General features: G+C 45.1%; 2 protein-coding genes and 2 pseudogenes across 2 annotated transcripts; 3 read left to right on the top strand and 1 right to left on the bottom strand.

Moving 5' to 3' along the window:
• The first annotated feature begins 441 nt into the window (after positions 1-441).
• LOC124652812 (GEM-like protein 1) lies at positions 442-2,429 on the top strand. The gene is made up of 4 exons (XM_047191857.1): positions 442-704; positions 836-937; positions 1,100-1,374; positions 2,031-2,429. The coding sequence occupies exons 1-4, from the start codon at positions 542-544 to the stop codon at positions 2,205-2,207; spliced, it is 717 nt and encodes a 238-aa protein (XP_047047813.1). The 5' UTR covers positions 442-541; the 3' UTR covers positions 2,208-2,429.
• A 5,254-nt stretch (positions 2,430-7,683) lies between these two features.
• Positions 7,684-8,841, bottom strand: LOC124656306 (annotated as a pseudogene).
• Positions 8,842-10,049: 1,208 nt separating this feature from the next.
• LOC124651117 lies at positions 10,050-12,357 on the top strand. Its single transcript, XM_047190256.1, has 8 exons — positions 10,050-10,270; positions 10,363-10,447; positions 10,558-10,599; positions 10,727-10,895; positions 11,409-11,461; positions 11,637-11,849; positions 12,078-12,124; positions 12,252-12,357. Exons 1-8 carry the CDS (start codon positions 10,050-10,052, stop codon positions 12,304-12,306), a joined length of 885 nt encoding a protein of 294 aa, XP_047046212.1. The 3' UTR covers positions 12,307-12,357.
• A 4,353-nt stretch (positions 12,358-16,710) lies between these two features.
• LOC124656305 lies at positions 16,711-18,966 on the top strand (annotated as a pseudogene).
• Positions 18,967-19,634: the final 668 nt, after the last annotated feature.

Below are 19,634 nucleotides of genomic sequence, written 5' to 3'. Positions count from 1 at the left end.
GAAACATTCCCGCGCGTTGTCCCGCCCGCCATTGCTGTCCCGTCGAGGCCTGCCATGGCACAACGCTGCCCAGGGAAGACGAACCTCGTGACGGGTTTTTGGGTCGCCATGTTGGTTGCAGCGTGCGACCCAAACGGACACGCGGACACGGACCGTTATCCGCGTGTTCGCGCGGCAATCCAAACAGCCCAAAACGGATGGCTGGCCCAGCGCGTCCGTTTGGGTGGACGCGTTGGAGATACCCTTACTTCCAGTAGTAGTGTGCAACTGCCAGGTTGAGGCCATTGAGCCGTCGATGGCGCGCGGCAGCCGACGCCCGGCGGCACGGACGGTGTCGCTCACGCTGTGTCGACGCGGCTGTGCCTGAGGCGTCGGTTACTTGTGCCAGTTGGACACAATTATGTTCTCACGCGCTTGATTGCTTCGACGTGTCGCGCCCCCACCGCGTCCCTCTCCCTGCCGTCAACTCTGCACGCTGCTGCTGCCGTTGCTGCTCAATTCTCCCCGATCCCCGCTTCCTCTTCCCTCCCGCCGATCGCCCATGGATCCCAACCACGACGTCGCCCGCGCGCCGCCGTCGGAGGACTCGGCGTACCCGCGCATGTCCCCGGAGGACCTCGCGACGCCGCCGCCGCCGGTCGTGGCGCCCGCCGGCACCAACCCCTACGTCATGCCTTCGCCGTCCTCCGGACCGCCCCCCAAGAGTCAGTCACCTACCACCGCCTAGCTACTCCTGCCGTCCTGCTCTTTTGCTGCTGCTTCCGCTCTTGTTCGATCCGGGGCTGAATTTGATGGCTAGTGTTTCTGCTGATCGTTGTGGTGTTTGGGGCTGCAGGCGCCAGGGAGAATCTGAGGGACATGTTCGGCCAGGCGGGGAAGAGGTTCAGCGAGGCCGCGCGCAAGACCGAGGGCATCGCCGGCGACGTCTGGCAGCACTGTGAGTTTCCCCCAATCACAAGTATAGCACACTGCATCATGAACCAGTGAGCCACCACATCCTAGACGGTTTTTAGTTCAGTACATATCTCTTCATCCATTTCATCTAAAAATAGCACCTACACATACACGTTGACCCCTGAACTCGCGCGGACCTCTGCAGTGAAAACCGGCCCTAGCATCACGGACGCCGCGATGGGGAGGATCGCCCAGATATCCAAGGTCATATCGGAAGGCGGGTACGACAAGATATTCCAGCAGACCTTCGAGTGCTCGCCTGACGAGAAGCTCAAGAAGGCCTACGCGTGCTACCTCTCAACCTCTCATGGTCCGATAATGGGCGTCTTATACGTCTCCACCGCCAAGCTTGCGTTCTGCAGTGACAGCCCGGTGGCGTATGTCACCGAGGATAACAAGACCGCCTCCTCCATCTACAAGGTACGGCGGCGCCTTTTCTTTTCCTCGTCAGAATGTGCACCAGCAATGCATTTTAATTGAGTTTAGACTAAAGATGAGCATTATTCATATTGTTACCACTCTAGAGTCTAGACTTGTCCTTAGAGGGAAACACATCATTCCATCACACTCCTGTATTGTGAAGTCAAATTCTGTCTGATTTGTCAGAGCATATGATCTGAAATGGTTTGCTAATCCGCAAATTCCATACTAGTAGCTACTACCTCTGTTCTGTATTAATCGACGCACCTACACACGCTACTGGGCCTGGTGTTGGTTCCAATTAGCGTCAATTAAATACGAACGGAGGGAGTAGTAGTGAGGAAGGCATGGAAACGTTATCAAACTCTGTCCCATTTGACTGAGCATACGATCTGAAATGGTTGCTAACCCGCAAATTCCACACTACTAGTATTGAAGAAGGCATGGAAACATTGTCAAACTCTGTCTGATTTGACAGAGCAAATGATCTGAAATGGTTTGCTAAACAGAAAATTCCATACTACTAGTATTGAAGAAGGCATGGAAACATTGTTCATCTTTGTTGCTCATCTGGATCACCCACACTGAAAAAAAACAACCGCGTTCTTCGTATCATGCTAGACCTGATCATATTTATATCTGCAATGCGTTTACAGGTAGTTCTACCCGTGCCTCACCTGAGGTCAGTCACTCCCACCGCAAGTCAACAGAACCCTGCAGAGAGGTACATCCAGGTTGTTTCTGTTGATAACCATGAGTTCTGGTTCATGGGTTTCGTGAACTATGACAGTGCTGTGAAGTATCTCCAGGAGGCTGCTCGTGGCAGCACCTAGACATTGGCTCCCTGTCACATGTATCCGGCTGTGTCTATAGATCATTCTTGCGTACTTTGGTTAAAATTAAAATCTCGGGCTTAAATAAGCAGTGCATTCATAAATCAGTAGTGTGGATGCTTTCCGGTCCAGGTTTGTTGTATATATCAGAGAAATCTTAAGCTGTATTGTTTGCTGCCCTCATTCTTTCAGAGTGAATTAATCATATGTATTGTGAGCCCATGATGCTCCTGTTGCTGCCTATTGGCATAAGCAGGGTGCTCTGAGTTGAGGTGGGTAATATCCTACTCCATTGGACCATTTCCCTGTTTGGCTATGCATTTTTAACTGATGTTCCTGTTGTAGCCAATCTATGGCGTTGCTTCTTCTCTTAAAGCTTAATACATAGACGCTCAGGTCTCTTTTTTTCTCTCTATGTATGCTCCTTCATATCTTGGTTTGCTAGATCGATTTGGATTTTTCTCAAGGTTGTCGCGAGGATGGTTGTTGCAATATCTACTCTAGCTGCTACATACTCAAATGGTGATTCATACTCTCGGCTCCTGAACAATGTAGACCAAGCTGCTTTTCTCTGATATATTAGTTTTAGTCCCCTAACCGATGTTGGTTAATTACATTGCGACTCGAAATTATGGAAGGGTTTTTCGTTGTTATTTACATGTTTATAGTTAGGTGTCTGCGGCTGCCTCTAGAAAATTACAAAATTGTGTCACTGGAGAAGAACGAGTTTGAAAATCTTGATTAACTTATTTGTTTTAGATGTAATTGCTGGAGAAATATCTCTACCATGTATTATGTGCTGCAGGCTGCAACATGCAGGGCTAGAGAGAGCAATGCGTGTAAAATTTAGGGTTGAGATAGTTGAGGGGAACGGAAAAACCCTCGTGGGGCGGCCGGCTCATGTATATATTAGTTATTAGTTATCAGTACAACGCAACCACCTACGAGCCCTCACAGCCATTTGAGGTACCGGGCCGTACGATCGAGTCATCCAATGGTGTACATCAATGCAGTAATTCCGATCAGTCACTAATCCCGTTTTCTTCGTTGGGTAGCATTAAGTAAGCCAGTCCCGTTGCTGGGCTGCTTCTCTAGAGATCAAGTTAGGCCGCTCCTGATTAATCAGGCCGCGAAACACTCATAAGGGCCTTGCATCTTTGCAGGGCGGCCTGCCTAGGGTTGGGAGACGAATCGTCTGTCCACAGCGAAACGGCAAAAGCCTCGTATTCCAGTACCAAACCCCATCTTCCTTCGCGACGGTTAGCTCCCGGTTCCCGCACCCCACTCTTCCCGATATCGGCCTAGGTGAAACCTGGTGCGTCGCCGCTGCTTCCTTCGTCGCCAGTGAGAGAATATCTCTATCCTTTCATGCCCTTATCGATCGGAGCCGGTCGTACAAGGGGGAACATCACCATGCTGCCCTCCCCACATTTCATCCGGTGGGGCAGCTGAGAGGGGCTACAGCAGCAAATCCGGTATAGTGGAGTGTGGTCTTCCTATGGGCCACAATAGGCAGCGGCAAGGGATTTACTGGTTCGGGCGCTGATCTGCAGGTCTAGCCGCTGTCGTCTCCGCTTGTAATCGTTGATGCCAAATCCCCTTCGCACAAACTCAGCTCACCATGTATTACAATCTACCCTCCTGCATGGCAACTGGCCACCAGGTTTCATACTCTATCTCTTTATGGAGGAAGGTAAAGTTCCACAAAGCTTTTTCAGAATTTTTCAATGGCGTTATGTTAATTAGGTAACAGGTTTCTACAGGAATGTTGAGTGTATACTCTATTTAGTATTAGGTACATAATGCAATCATCCTTATAGATGTGTTCTGCTGCACTTCTGCTTGATTATGTTCATTTCAGTTAACATGTGTTAAAGGAAGCAACTAGAGAAGGCAGGGAAGAGTAAGATCTTAGGGATGATTTTTTTGGGTGATGCATGCGTGCTTCTGTTGTTTAAAATCATAGCCAACCATTTGGGTCATAGGTTTACCTTTTTTAATTATTAAATTCGCGCCAAGGTTTATATTTATCATATATTTGGGTCACCTTTATCCGAATACACAGGATGAAAATTAATTCCTCCAAAGTGATGGGCATTATATATCAGCATCAAGGTGTCGCTACGTCTCATCTCCCACAAAAGGGACGATGCACGCGTGTTGCTTTGGGAATCATGGAAAAAGGAAACGAGAAGATTACATTGTAGGTTTTCTATATTCCTAATGACTTCTCTTGGTGTGCATATGGATGAACTAATATAGGTAATCAACAGACTATGTTTCCACCTATGTCCTTTTGAAAAATAAAGGTTTAGTAAGAAGTGAAAATGCTTTTGAATCTTCTGCTTGACAGATCGTAAAACTGTTTCAGGTGAAATATTTTAATGTTACAAGTCTAAAGGCAATGAGTTATTTTATATTATTATTCCAATTCTCAATGGTTACCTCATAATTCTGAACTTCAATATTGACAATTCTTTCCTTTTAAATTATGAAATAACTTCCATATGCACTCCATTGATTTCAGAGGGATGCTAAGGGACGGTACAGGAACTATGTTCCAGAGTAAATACATGATTCTGGTTTCCTTCAGATGCAAACTTTGTAATATTACATTTTGACCTCTAAGTAGTACGTACTATATCTCATGTACGTTTATTATTTATCATTTGCTCTCTTCCTATATTCATGTTCCTCTTCTACAGATTAAGTGACTGAATGTAAACTATCTGCTATATACTATAGACTTTAAGCATCTTAAAATAATGTTGAATATGTGCCAGCATCCATAACTTACTTTTTCTCATCATCGTAGATTATATTTGTCAAAATCATGTGGTCCATTTTCAGGTATGAGTAACGGTAGTACTACATGAAAGTTATAAATTAGGTGTAATATTTTTTCTTTCAAGTTCTTTAGTGGCAAAAATTAATTAATTTGCGCCATGTGATCCTGGTGACCTTGCGGCAAAGGCGATTAAACCTCATAAACATGTGAGCTCAAGAATGTAAAGTCTTGTTTTTTTAAAATTTTCTCTGTCCCAATATAAGCGCATGCTTCTTATGCATTTCATGGCCCAAAGATTTGTTTCAATTGTTCTCAAATATTTAACCTTCATAAAATATCTGAGCTACGTGCATGATACCTTGTCATATTCTGTTGTTCTGTAGTGCTTATGTGAGTCTAGCAGAAGCCAGCGGTCGCTCAACCAACTCCAAGTTGTGGCCAAATGAGGAACTTGCTTCCTGAATATGGGGGCATATCACACGGTCATCTATGGCTTCTTTGATGATGGTGAAGTAACTAACGGATGCAGTCACAAGACAAATGGTATGATTAATTTATTGACATAAAAGTCCATTATTGTTGCGCTGTGCAAAGCCAGGGTAATGGACCAGACATAGTTAGTTGACCGGATAAAGTCAAATAATTGCATGATCCATGTATATTCCACCTCCAGACAGGTAAATTGTTTGATGACAAGTAATTCCCTTATACCAATACTGTTTTTTTTTAAAAACGCATGAGACTTGCGTGTCTTCTACATATGCAAGGAAGTTTTGGCTTATGGAAGTAGGTCAAAGTCAATAGTTGAACTCATTTTCGCCCCCTCTGGACTGGTTTGTATACTTGTTTAATACTTGGAGGTGTGATGCCTACAAGAGAAAATCATGTATGAATTGCAGGGAACACCTGATGCCTACAAGGAAGTTTTGGCAACTATCTTAACCTGAAAATTAATCAAAACTTCTAATATTTAACGCTTTTCATTCATATTCCAAATAAAGAGAACTGGTCTCATAAGAGAATATTGTGAAATAGTTGCCGGTCACATGCTCTCCTGGCCGGACATAATAATTACTTACTTTTTTAGTATTAATCGGGAAAATGCATAAAATGGGATCCTGAACCTGCTAGATTGTTACATTTCCCAAATTGTGTAGGTAGAGCTATATGCCCACTTGTCACTGCAGCTTCTCTGTTTTAAATGTTTCTTACATAAATTGATGAGGCAATATCAGGAATATATTATATTATTCAATTGTGAAAGTCACTTTGAAGATTGACACAAAACAGTTAAGTTCCTGTGCTTTTTCCAAAATATTGTTGTTGTGAACAGGCTGGAATCATATATACTATAAGTAGTGAGCAGCACCATTGTCTTTTACACTTATGTTAACCCGCACATTTCTTTTATTACCTGCTATTAATCCTATATTTGTGATATTTGGCGGTGCTTATGCACTCAAACCAGTACAACCATGTATTGTGGAACTCCACTTATGTTTTACTCTCATTTTTCTAAAACAGTTTTACTAAGTCGACCATGTAAAGAATGACCTACAAGTGAGGCAAAAATCTTAACAAGGATATCAAGAAACTTAAAAAGCTCGTGTCCGCTTCAACCAGGGTACCACATGACACCATGGAACAACCTAGGTACAAACAACAATAACGATTTCAGTTGAGCCCTCGGCGCACTGAACAAGGTAGTGCTCTTTGATCCAAACAACATGGTCTTGACTCATGAGGCCGCATCGAGATGGACGTTCAAATCAGAATGGTGTGCAATGTGTTGACTTCATGTGGAGATCATGTACCTAGATACTTTGCATGTTAGAACAAAATGTTTAGTTTTTAGTGGAATTCCATTATTGGTGTAAGCAATGCCAGAAATACATTTAATTTGTCCATTACCCCGATGATATGTGAATTGTTAACAATTGTTTTCAAGTATACATATGACTTTACTTAAAGTTTTTTCTTAAAATAGACGGGCGCAGCAACGCGCGCTATTATGTTCTAGTTACTCGAAGATGATTACAACAATGTTTGAGTTGCTGACAGAGCTTACCGCCCTGCCGTAGATGATTACACGTATAGGTACAACTCCTTAACCAATACGGTTAATTAGGTACACAGAAGTCAAGTATGGGGAAATTCAATTCTGAACATGGGAGCATATTATGCTCCTGCCACCGGAAAAAATACTTTACAATGTAAAAATAATTGAACAAAATTTTTCGCTCTTACGTATCGACATTCTAGGTGCGCACATAAGTTTTGCCAAAAACCGACAATTTTTGTGACTTGTGTGAAAAAGACAAAAAAAACTGCCACGTACACCTTTTTACACCAAAATTTGTCTTTTTACAGATGACACTAAAAATATCGGTTTTCCGTGAAACCACTTTGCGATTGTGTAGAATTTTAAGATGTACCCATTAAATTTTGTGACCAAAATTTTCAACATTTCGAAAATATATTTAAAACGAAATTTTAAAACCGGGAGGATATGCTTCCGGGTGCCAAAACATCATTTCCCCCAAGTCAAATCTGATTCTAACAGGTGCGTGAGAGGAGGTCATGCCAGATCTGCCTTGCAAAGGCACACTGCGTGAAAGATGCGAGATGCATGTTTTTGCTACCATGCATGTATTGGTCTTGAGCAGTCGGCCTTTGCTCATGTGTTGCCTATCTTACCAACCGAATATGTTGCACTAGTTTAGTTACAATTGATCCAAATGGGAGTATATCAGTTTTCTTCTTGGGTTGGATGATCTTGGCCCTCAACCCCTTCCTTACGGGCAACGCCGCCTCCACCTTCTTCCTGAGCAATGCTAGCGTGCTGACCTTCGCAGCAGCGGCAGGACGAGGAGCAGACGACGCCGAGAACCATGGGAATTTGAGAGCCGCGGCCGCCGTCAGCCGCTTTCTAGGGTTACACGCCAGCAGCCCTTTCAAGACCTGGAACCCGTCCTCGGACAGCGTCTCGACCGGGAACAGCTCCCGCAGCCGGCTGTCGTCCGGCCGCTGCCGCCCTATCAGGGACGACGTGACCCCCGGCCAGTCCGGCACCCCGAGCATGGAGAAGATGCTTAGGAGCTGGCGTGCATCGTCGCCCTTGAACTCAAACAACGTCTCGCCGCCGGTGAGCATCTCGGCCATGACGCACCCAAGCGACCACGCGTCCACCCGCCCGTCGTAGTCCGGCTTCCCCAGGAGCACCTCGGGCGCCATGTAGGACGCCATGCCGGCCTTGCCGTACGGCTGCCGCTCCGTCGCCAGGGAGATGGCCAGTCTGAGGTCGCAGATCTTGACCGTCTTCTCGTCCTCCCCGACGAGGACGTTGGCCGGCTTGATGTCGCGGTGGACGATGCGGCGCTTGTGCATCGTGTCGGCCCCGGCGAGGAGCTGCCGCATGAAGGCGCGCACGGTGGCCTCGGGGAGGGGCGGCCTGCCCGACAGGAAATCGGCGAGGTTCTTCGGCCCGACGTACTCCATTACGAGGCAGTGGTTGCTGGTGTCCGGGTCGAGCACGAGCCAGTGGGAGCCGACGACGTAAGGGTTTCCGCTGGAGGCCTCGGTCAGGAAGCGGGCCTCGCGCAGGAGGATCTGGCTGGCGGCGTCGGTGGCGGTGTCGTCGGTGCAGCTGAGGGACTTGATTGCGACGGTTTTTCACGTGGCTCGGTGGCGCGCCTTGACGACCACGCCGAAGTTGCCCTTGCCGAGGCTTGACGCGTGGTCCTGGTCGTACTCGTAGTCCGCCGTGCTGCCGATGCTGGTGATTGTTGCTGATGGTCCTCGTGTCGCGTGGACGGTGGCAGATCGCTTGCAGCTGCACAAGACCATGGCGCTCGACTCGACTGCTGGACAGAGGGGCGCAAGTGAGCTATATATGGACAGGAGAAGACGAGAGGTACATGCTGGGGTCGGAGACGGATTGGAAGATTGTTCATCATGGTGGCCCTACTTTTTTTTTTTAACACGCGGTATAGATCAGGTTTTCGGGATTGGGAATTTGGGAGGTCTAACTGTCTAAGAGCATCTAAAAGTGTGTAAAATGAACAATAACTGCCGATTTACAGGTTCAGTTTAAAAAATGACGCAGATCAGAACCATAAACACATCCGGCAAAAAAAAAAATTTGCAAGTCGCACTCGAAAACCCAACTTGGCATGTATTTGTAGGGGATGAAAGAGAGAACTGAACACAAACCTCTACTCGCGGCGTGCTGAAATTTTAGATCAAGTCAACTGCTTCCGCCGGTACAATCACCAAAATCCAACCAAATTCCGGCGAGCTCGCCACGGCGTGGGGAGGCGCAAGCTCGTGGGTGGGACGTGGGGCGGTGAGCTCACGACGGCATGGAGCGGCGCGGGGCGAGCTCGTGGGCGGGCGGGGTGTGGGCAGCGCGGGGTGGCGTGGCGCGGGGCGCGGGGCGGCGCAGGGTGGCGCTGCATGGGCGGCGCGGCGCGGGGTGGGGCGAGCTAGGCGGAGCGAGCTTCGGGCATGGGAAGAAACGACCCGAGAAGAAGAAGACTAGGAAAAAAAGGAAAAAAACTGACAGGTGGGTCTTTAGTGGCATATTTTCAAATATGTTGTTTTACGGTTTTGTTTTACGGGATCTATTCTACGCCATCAATTTTTCGATCCATAAACACGAGTTCGGTAAACTGAACTCGGTGTTTTCAGTTCGCGTGTTTATGGACGAGATGCTCTAAGATCGAAGTGGTGGCAAATTGTGTGTGGCCCAAAGTGTGAAATATCACCCAGCCCGCATCTGAAAACTCAACCTACTAATTTCGGCCCAGGCCCAGCAAGAGAAAGGCCTACAGCGATCCAGGGCAGAGCCTTCGAACAGAAAATCTGATACCGCTCGTCCGCGTCGTACCCCGGCTCTGCTGCCGGTCCACCGCTTCCGCGCCCGACCGCCGCCGAGCTGGTCGACCTTAGCTCGCCGACTGGTCCTCTCCCCGCCAGCGGTGCTTGCAACGGCGCTGGGCTCGGTCATGCTAGACTGCAGAAGCGCCAGCGGCACGCCGCACGCGGACGAAGCAATGGAGGCGTGCGTAGCCACTCCAGTTCGCCGCCCTGCCGACCCGTCCCCGTCCTTCCCAACCCCGTCGCCGTCATCGCTGCGCCAGTGGAGGCCGGCGGCGCAGCGCAACCTGCGCAACCAGTGGTCGCGCATGCTCGCCGCCAAGGCCCGGTGGCTGGCCGCCGCCGCCGACGGACGCTCGCACGCCTCCGCGCTCGTCAACGGCCACCTCTCCCGCAGGTAGTCCCCCGCTCTCTCGCTCTGCGTCTCGGCGGCGCTTGGGTTTTCCGAGGTTCAGTGACCAGTTGTTGATGCCGCCTTGGGTTTGTCAGTTACATGCCTGGGATGGATTTGGGGGTGCTCAAGGACATGCCGGGGATCCGTGACAGGGCGAGCGCCAAGTTGGCACACAAGGAGGTATAGTAACACTTTCGGCTGGAACTCAGCCGATCCTCTCTTTAGCAAGCATAGTCCCGGGTTTAATTTCGTGTTGGTATCCTCATTTTCATGTCTATTGGCTGGTTCAGGTGCAATGCTGCGAGATGCTTCTATCAACTTACAAGGAGATGGTAATGCCCAATTGCCCATACAAAGACCATGTTTGGTCAGGTCCTTTTATTTTAGTCAGGACTCAGGACCCCATAGAGCATGACTGGTTGTTTGATTCGTGTTCTCCATCCCCCCCCCTGAAACTAGGTCCTTGACATGTCCAACTTGGTTAAAGCTTCTCGAGCCATGCGGTGTTTTTCAAAATTATCTTCCAGCAGCCCACTAGTCCGGTTTACCGACTCCCAAGATGATTTGAATGATTCAGGGGATGGTGGAGGAGCTCCAGTATTCAAATGGATCTCCATCTCAGAATTCGGTGGGTTGCTCATTTTACTTATGCAAAACAGGATTCGTAACTTCTGTTTCCTTTCTCGAAAAACTTTGATTTCCTGTCGATTAGACATGATAGTGATTACTTTTAAAGAGATTGAGAGAGTTGTGTTCTGAAATACTTGGATTCAGAAAGACTACGTTCTTTCTTTCCTTTCTGTTAGGCATGGCAGAAATGCATTCTTGATATATGATTCAGGAATTCAAGGAATTATGTACAGTTCGCGTAATCGCTGAAACTTATTTGGAAAGTCGAGTGAGTGTTATATAGTTAGAAAATAAACTGTAAGTTATCATATAGTTTCAGTGTAGAACTGTCACATCAGATCAAGTTAAATTAGTAAATACTAGTATCTAGTTTCTGATGTCGAATTTCCTTTTTGAAATAGCTACTCAAGATTCAGATCTGCACATGAACCTATGCTGCTCGGCTGTTCCTAATCCAGCAAGATACAGTTTTGTTTGTACTAATTTATTTTTATTTATGAATTTATGTCAGAGGATCTTGCTCAAGAGCTTGTTCAGATGTTTGCTTCGGAGTTACAGTTGAAGGTACTATCATCATATTATTTTATGAGATGGTGATGCTTGTTGATCTCGAAAGCAGTTAGTGCATTCGATCCTGCTATGTTTTCCGCTTGTGCGAGTTAGGAATTGCTTCTTTTTACGTGCCTGCTTTCTCCGTTCTTTGGGGAATTCCTTACAGTGGAAATCACTTTCAATGTAGAGACTGATTGTCTTGGAATTCCTATCGATCAACCTAAAGGAAGGTCCAGATCCTTCACTACAATGGTCAGATGATCTATATGACGGGGAATTGCACAAATTTCTAATAACTGAGCTTCGGTCGGGAGACAGTTGCCCATTGCCTGAAAACTGGAGGGCTGATGTCTTGCAGGCCCAGCTACCTGACCATACTCCAGCGCATGAGGTTTTGCAGGTATGGGTCTAATTTGGCCAAATTGTTGCATTGATTCCATACATTAGAACTCTACTGTCTCTGTCCTGGTGCTTATGTCTTTAATTGTCTGTTATTTGATAGACTTTTAAGCACTAACTTGGCTCATGTAAAGGATGAAAGGCCATCTTTGGATTAGGTCAAACGTGTTATCCTATGTCAGCATGCTATCTAACAAGGGTTCTTTCTTGTTAATTGCTTGTTTTTCAGGTTTATTTAACCTCTTGGCTTGCTAATGTGAATATCAAGATGAGTAGGTAATTGCTTTATTGACAGATTTTGGCTATTATAGACTAAGAATATCAGAATTTGCAGCCTGAATTTCGAAAATTAATCTGTATCATATAACTTTGGTGTTAGTATTGATGGCTTGATTTATTTCAGAATTGAAAAAATATTCGAGCTTGTTGGGGAAGAGATGCAAACCAGACTGTGTTGAAGATTTTGATGCATATGCAATGACTTGTCGTCCTTTAAGCCGTTTCTTTTCCTTAATGGAAGTCCTCAAGGCTAAAATCTCAGCCTATGTGATCTTTCTCTTGTATTACCCTGTTGTTATTCTTGAAGTGCCCGGTATGTATTAAAGATTTACTAAGTTGGTCAGCCAAAGAAAGGTTAGGACCAGTCGACCAGAGCAACATCATCTTAACCTACAGAGTATAAAATCAAAATATCTGAGAGAGAAACCAAATTGGAATCACTATCCGAGTTGTTACAATACATCTCTCTGTTCTTATATTTTGAGTGATGCCACCTCGTCTGTTTCCATCAATAACTTTGCTCGAGCTACAAATTTCAAGCTACTCATGCAAGAGCAACTTATTAGTACACTGGCCCACCGTCCACTATTTTTCCCAAGCGTTAATGCTTGCATTTCCTTATGACTGGAGGAGCACAAGAGAACTCCCAAGCTCTTCTAAACGACCACTTCATGAGTCGAGGTAAATATAGTTAGGTCAACAATAAGCTAGTTTTGAAATTCATCCCAGGGGGCAGAAAGAAGAGCTATCCTAAGAAGAAAAATGTAATTGACATCATGAGTCAGAGTGTGCAAGAATTAAACATCAACAAGTGCTAGTCAAAGATTTTCAGAGATGCAATGCAGTATAAGTCTGTCTACATGGTCAAATGTTTGCTTTATTAGAAGATTATTAGCACATCCCACATAGATAAAATGCGTTGCAAGGATAGCGCTGTTTATCTAGGACAACCTGATCGAGTTATTGGCTTCATATTCAAACCTCTGAGCAGACTTCCTGTCAACTTGCGATGCACCAGAAACTACCATCTCATTTGGTTCAAGCATCTTTCCAGTTGTACTGCCTGGATCAATATCCACATGAACCATTGCTTACACTTGATGCAGGGAGAGAAATTTTGCTGTTGGAGGTTCGAAGGTGCTGGGCTTCCATGAACCCAATGCCACTACCATTTGTACTACTACTATTGTGAGAAGTATTCGTAGTGTGGCGGGATCCCAATAAAGCCGCACTTATAGTTTATTTTGTGTTTTCTAGTCAAAATTTGGCCCTAATTTTGAACTAGAAAATATAAAATGAAGTGAAAGTGAGACTTTGGTGGGTTCCCAGTTGACACATTACTGAAAGTTAGCTGCAGGGTTCTCTCCCTGCCTAGAATTCATGATACCTTGCTGATGCAACTGTGCTATGGATGAGTTCCTATCTGAAGAGTGCTTGTGCAGAAATTTATTCCCTATGTGGGTACAGTAGACCAACGGAATCAAAATTTGTCATCTCGGAAGAGGTTAACCCTGCATCACTGTCTAGAGCTTGTTTTGTCTCTTGACTATGTGACTTGGTAGAACTTGTGGTAGCATCAGGTGGCGACAGAATACATGTTTTATGTAATGCGGCCACTTCTTCACTTGGTGGACAACACGGTAGATAGTAATGCAGCTTCTGAAATGCTTATTCAATCTTTCGTGCACAGTTTTGGGCTAAGACTAGCGCCACCGTCCCAACGCCAGTTAATATCAGATCATTTATGGTGTAATGTTCATAGCAAGCAACATGGACACTCGGCAAGGGCAGAACACCAGGGAAATAAACTTCCACTTCTACGGTTCTACCCACCACTTTATCACTTGCTCATACAAGCTCGCAACAAACTACATAAAATATATTCTACTAGAAAGTAAATTTATTGAACATTATGGAAACTAGAAATACACACCACACAATAGCAAGATCCAGACAATCCAAGGGAATTCAACACAATAGTACTACTAAAATCACAACACATAAACTGCTTCCATCACAAACTAGCAGACCGGCGGAGTCACGGAGAGAGCACCCGACAGCTGGACTAGCTGACGCCGATGCAGCCGGCCAGTCCGACCGCCGCGTCGCAAAGGTGTGCGCACGCTTCGCAGAGGCTTGCCGCGACCTGGCATTTGGCACAGGCGCCGGAAGCTTACTAAGTGGGGTTTGGCCTTTGGGTTTAGGGTTTCTTGCCTTCGCTCGTAAAGCTAGGGAGCGAGATCCGAGAGAGGGGGAGAGTGACCGAGTGAGAGAGAGAGAGAGAGAGAGAAGAGGTGCTCTTCCTATTATGTGCTTCAGTTTTCTGCGTTAGAGCATCTCCAGCCGCGTCTTCCAAGCCGTTCTTAAAGAGATTTGGGACGGTCCGAAAGTTTGGTAGGGTGAACTCATAGCCATATATGATTGTTTAAATATAACCAGGGGGCAAATGCCCCTCCCCTATATCTGTATTGTAAAAAATAAGTTTTATATGTTGTTAAAGGATTTCAATCAAGACGATTTTATCTCATAACTCAAGGTAAAAGTTGTTTATTTAAATTGCAATATTATTAACACAAGTTTATAGCAAATAGAAGCGGAATCGTAGCAAGTAGCAATAGTGAAGCTTTAATTCTATCGAATCCTAAGCAATGAAAAAGCTCTAGCTTCTTTTTAAAAATATTTCTTACTTTTGGCAAGACTTTGAATATCCCTCTCCATGTTGCACACTCATAAGAAACAAATCTATCAAATTTTGAAGTTTGTTATGTTATAATTTATGATATTTACCGCAGTTTCAAAAATGTGGCATCTATCTTTACCATGGCCTTGCTGGTTTTTTAAAAGGTTATCAAATCAGTGAAATGACCCTCACCTGGTTCTAAAGGTGATGAGATATGATGGTCTACTTCTTTTTTATTTAAAATAATGAAGATACACATAGTACAATGACAATTATGTCCCTTATTATTCTTCAATGGAAACATAGATAACATATTTATGACCACAAGGAACTTAAAGAAAATAATCCTGGTGTATAATTGAGAAAAGTAAACTAAATATAAACTAAAATTCCCCTTCCTTACACTTCTCCAATTTTATTGTGGTATGCACATTACTGACTTGGGATGTAAAAATATAACTGTAGCACATTGATGGTGTGATCCCATCGTAACGGTCATTTGTGCCAAACATTCATGTCCTGCCAATAGCTCTTGTCCAGAGGTCTTCCATGTACTCATAGATGAAGATGTTGGACACACAAATCCATCATCAGCTTGTCTCTCTCTTTTCTCCATCACTCACCGCCACCCGGGCCAGGAAACGGCCTAGATCTAGCCAGTCCTCACTAGCATTACGTGTATCATTGTTCTTGACAAAAAGCAATAACTGGAGAGGCTCTATAAGATACTGATGGCTATTTACCTTAGCTATGAGCACTCATTCACCAAACAGATGAAACTGATGATTTTTTTATCCAACCTCAAGTTATATTGCAGAGTGACCGTGATGGACAAGAGCATTTGATTCTTTAACAAATAATGCTAGTTATGATCCCATACAGAATTCGAAATGGAGCTCTTCCAGTCTTCATATACCAGCTATATAGGCTAAGCATTCATATATTCTCAAATTCCTAAAGTTCAGTTCTCCTCTCTTCCTTTGCTGGCAGCTCTAAGTATTAGAAAATCAAATGTGGTCATTCACCAGAAGCAAATGTCAATTCGAACTTACCTCTACAACATGATATTTTAATATATGTCTGCAACCATAGCTTACATCTTCATTAAATTTCCCGATAGAGTTATACAAACAAAGGAGTGAAGCTTATACCGATGGATATGGCATTCAAAAATTACGTAGGACAATGCGCTTGACTTCTGTTACTTGGCAGGACTTTCTAAGGCCATATGTAACAAAGGAATGCCATAATAAGGTTAAGAACACATGCCCACAGAATAAAAGACACCGTAAGGAAATATAACACGATAAGAGGAGGGTTCCTTCTTTGACCTTCTGATAAGTTTCTCTTGATGGTTTTTCATGCTAACACATAGTAACGGAGTGGAAATGTAACTAAAAGTGATACTCCAGGCAGGGCAAATATAAGGATTATTAAGTGTTGCTTCTCTTGATTCCCTATTTGGAGGTCCATGTGGCCTTCATAGCTGAAAATTTGCAATGAGGAAATTAAGCTTAGATTATATTATGGCAAGCTAGCTAAGTAACTGTCCATGAAAATTGGGGAAATTGGATGGTATCATGATTTCTAGAACTTAAGAAAAGCCAGACTTATTTGTCTAGCATCAAGGTTTCAGTAGCAAGTAATTTCGGCCCAGGCCCAGCAAGAAAAAGGCCTACAGCGATCCAGGGCAGAGCCTTCGAACAGAAGGTCCGATACCGCTCGTCCGCCTCGTACCCCGGCTCTGCTGCCGGTCCACCGCTTCCGCGCCCGGCCGCCGCCGAGCTGGTCGACCTTAGCTCGCCGACTGGTCCTCTCCCCGCCAGCGGTGCTTGCAACAGCGCTGGGCTCGGTCAGGCTAGACTGCAGAAGCGCCAGCGGCACGCCGCACGCGGACGAAGCAATGGAGGCGTGCGTAGCCACTCCAGTTCGCCGCCCTGCCGACCCGTCCCGTCCTTCCCAACCCCGTCGCCGTCATCGCTGCGCCAGTGGAGGCCGGCGGCGCAGCGCAACCTGCGCAACCAGTGGTCGCGCATGCTCGCCGCCAAGGCCCGGTGGCTGGCCGCCGCCGCCGACGGACGCTCGCACGCCTCCGCGCTCGTCAACGCCCACCTCTCCCGCAGGTAGTCCCCCGCTCTCTCGCTCTGCGTCTCGGCGGCGCTTGGGTTTTCCGAGGTTCAGTGACCAGTTGTTGATGCCGCCTTGGGTTTGTCAGTTACATGCCTGGGATGGATTTGGGGGTGCTCAAGGACATGCCGGGATCCGTGACAGGGCGAGCGCCAAGTTGGCACACAAGGAGGTATAGTAACACTTTCGGCTGGAACTCAGCCGATCCTCTCTTTAGCAAGCATAGTCCCGGGTTTAATTTCGTGTTGGTATCCTCATTTTCATGTCTATTGGCTGGTTCGGGTGCAATGCTTTGCGAGATGCTTCTATCAACTTACAAGGAGATGGTAATGCCCAATTGCCCATACAAAGACCATGTTTGGTCAGGTCCTTTTATTTTAGTCAGGACTCAGGACCCCATAGAGCATGACTGGTTGTTTGATTCGTGTTCTCCATTCCCCCCCCCCGAAACTAGGTCCTTGACATGTCCAACTTGGTTAAAGCTTCTCGAGCCATGCGGTGTTTTTCAAAATTATCTTCCAGCAGCCCACTAGTTCGGTTTACCGACTCCCAAGATGATTTGAATGATTCGAGGGATGGTGGAGGAGCTCCAGTATTCAAATGGATCTCCATCTCAGAATTCGGTGGGTTGCTCATTTTACTTATGCAAAACAGGATTCGTAACTTCGTTTCCTTTCTCGAAAAACTTTGATTTCCTGTCGATTAGACATGATAGTGATTACTTTTAAAGAGATTGAGAGAGTTGTGTTCTGAAATACTTGGATTCAGAAAGACTACTTTCTTTCCTTTACGTTAGGCATGGCAGAAATGCATTCTTGATATATGATTCGAGAATTCAAGGAATTATATACGGTTCGCGTAATCGCTGAAACTTATTTGGAAAGTCGAGTGAGTGTTATATAGTTAGAAAATAAACTGTAAGTTATCATATAGTTTCGGTGTAGAAGCTGTCACATCGGATCAAGTTAAATTAGTAAATACTAGTATCTAGTTTCGATGTCGAATTTCCTTTTTGAAATAGCTACTCAAGATTCAGATCCGCACATGAACCTATGCTGCTCAGTTGTTCCTAATCCAGACAAGATACAGTTTTGTTTGTACTAATTTATTTTTATTTATGAATTTATGTCGGAGGATCTTGCTCAAGAGCTTGTTCGGATGTTTGCTTCGGAGTTACGAGTTGAAGGTACTATCATCATATTATTTTATGAGATGGTGATGCTTGTTGATCTCGAAGCATGATTAGTGCATTCGATCCTGCTATGTTTTCCGCTTGTGCGGTTAGGAATTGCTTCTTTTTACGTGCCTGCTTTCTCCGTTCTTTGGGGAATTCCTTACGAGTGGAAATCACTTTCAATGTAGAGACTGATTGTCTTTGAATTCCTATCGATCAACCTAAAGGAAGGTCCGGATCCTTCACTACAATGGTCGGATGATCTATATGACGGGGAATTGCACAAATTTCTAATAAGCCGAGCTTCGGTCGGGAGACAGTTGCCCATTGCCTGAAAGCCGGAGGGCTGATGTCTTGCAGGCCCAGCTACTGACCATACTCCAGCGCATGAGGTTTTGCAGGTATGGGTCTAATTTGGCCAAATTGTTGCATTGATTCCATACATTAGAACTCTACTTGTCTCGTCCCGGTGCTTATGTCTTTAATTGTCTGTTATTTGATAGACTTTTAAGCACTAACTTGGCTCATGTAAAGGATGAAAGGCCATCTTTGGATTAGGTCAAACGTGTTATCCTATGTCAGCATGCTATCTAACAAGGGTTCTTTCTTGTTAATTGCTTGTTTTTCAGGTTTATTTAACCTCTTGGCTTGCTAATGTGAATATCAAGATGAGTAGGTAATTGCTTTATTGACAGATTTTGGCTATTATAGACTAAGAATATCAGAATTTGCAGCCTGAATTTCGAAAATTAATCTGTATCATATAACTTTGGTGTTAGTATTGATGGCTTGATTTATTTCAGAATTGAAAAAATATTCGAGCTTGTTGGGGAAGAGATGCAAACCGGATTGTGTTGAAGATTTTGATGCATATGCAATGACTTGTCGTCCTTTAAGCCGTTTCTTTTCCTTAATGGAAGTCCTCAAGGCTAAAATCTCAGCCTATGTGATCTTTCTCTTGTATTACCCTGTTGTTATTCTTGAAGTGCCCGGTATGTATTAAAGATTTACTAAGTTGGTCAGCCAAAGAAAGGTTAGGACCGATCGACCGAGCAACATCATCTTAACCTACAGAGTATAAACTCAAAATATCTGAGAGAGAAACCAAATTGGAATCACTATCCGAGTTGTTACAATACATCTCTCTGTTCTTATATTTTGAGTGATGCCACCTCGTCTGTTTCCATCAATAACTTTGCTCGAGCTACAAATTTCAAGCTACTCATGCAAGAGCAACTTATTAGTACAACGGCCCACCGTCCACTATTTTTCCCAAGCGTTAATGCTTGCATTTCCTTATGACTGGAGGAGCACAAGAGAACTCCCAAGCTCTTCTAAACGACCACTTCATGAGTCGAGGTAAATATAGTTAGGTCAACAATAAGCTAGTTTTGAAATTCATCCCAGGGGCGGAAAGAAGAGCTATCCTAAGAAGAAAAATGTAATTGACATCATGAGTCGAGTGTGCAAGAATTAAACATCAACAAGTGCTAGTCAAAGATTTTCGGAGATGCAATGCAGTATAA

This window comes from Lolium rigidum, chromosome 5 (assembly GCF_022539505.1).
Source record: "Lolium rigidum isolate FL_2022 chromosome 5, APGP_CSIRO_Lrig_0.1, whole genome shotgun sequence".
NCBI classification, from domain to species: domain Eukaryota; kingdom Viridiplantae; phylum Streptophyta; class Magnoliopsida; order Poales; family Poaceae; genus Lolium; species Lolium rigidum.
This window is presented reverse-complemented; position numbering and strand designations above follow the sequence as displayed.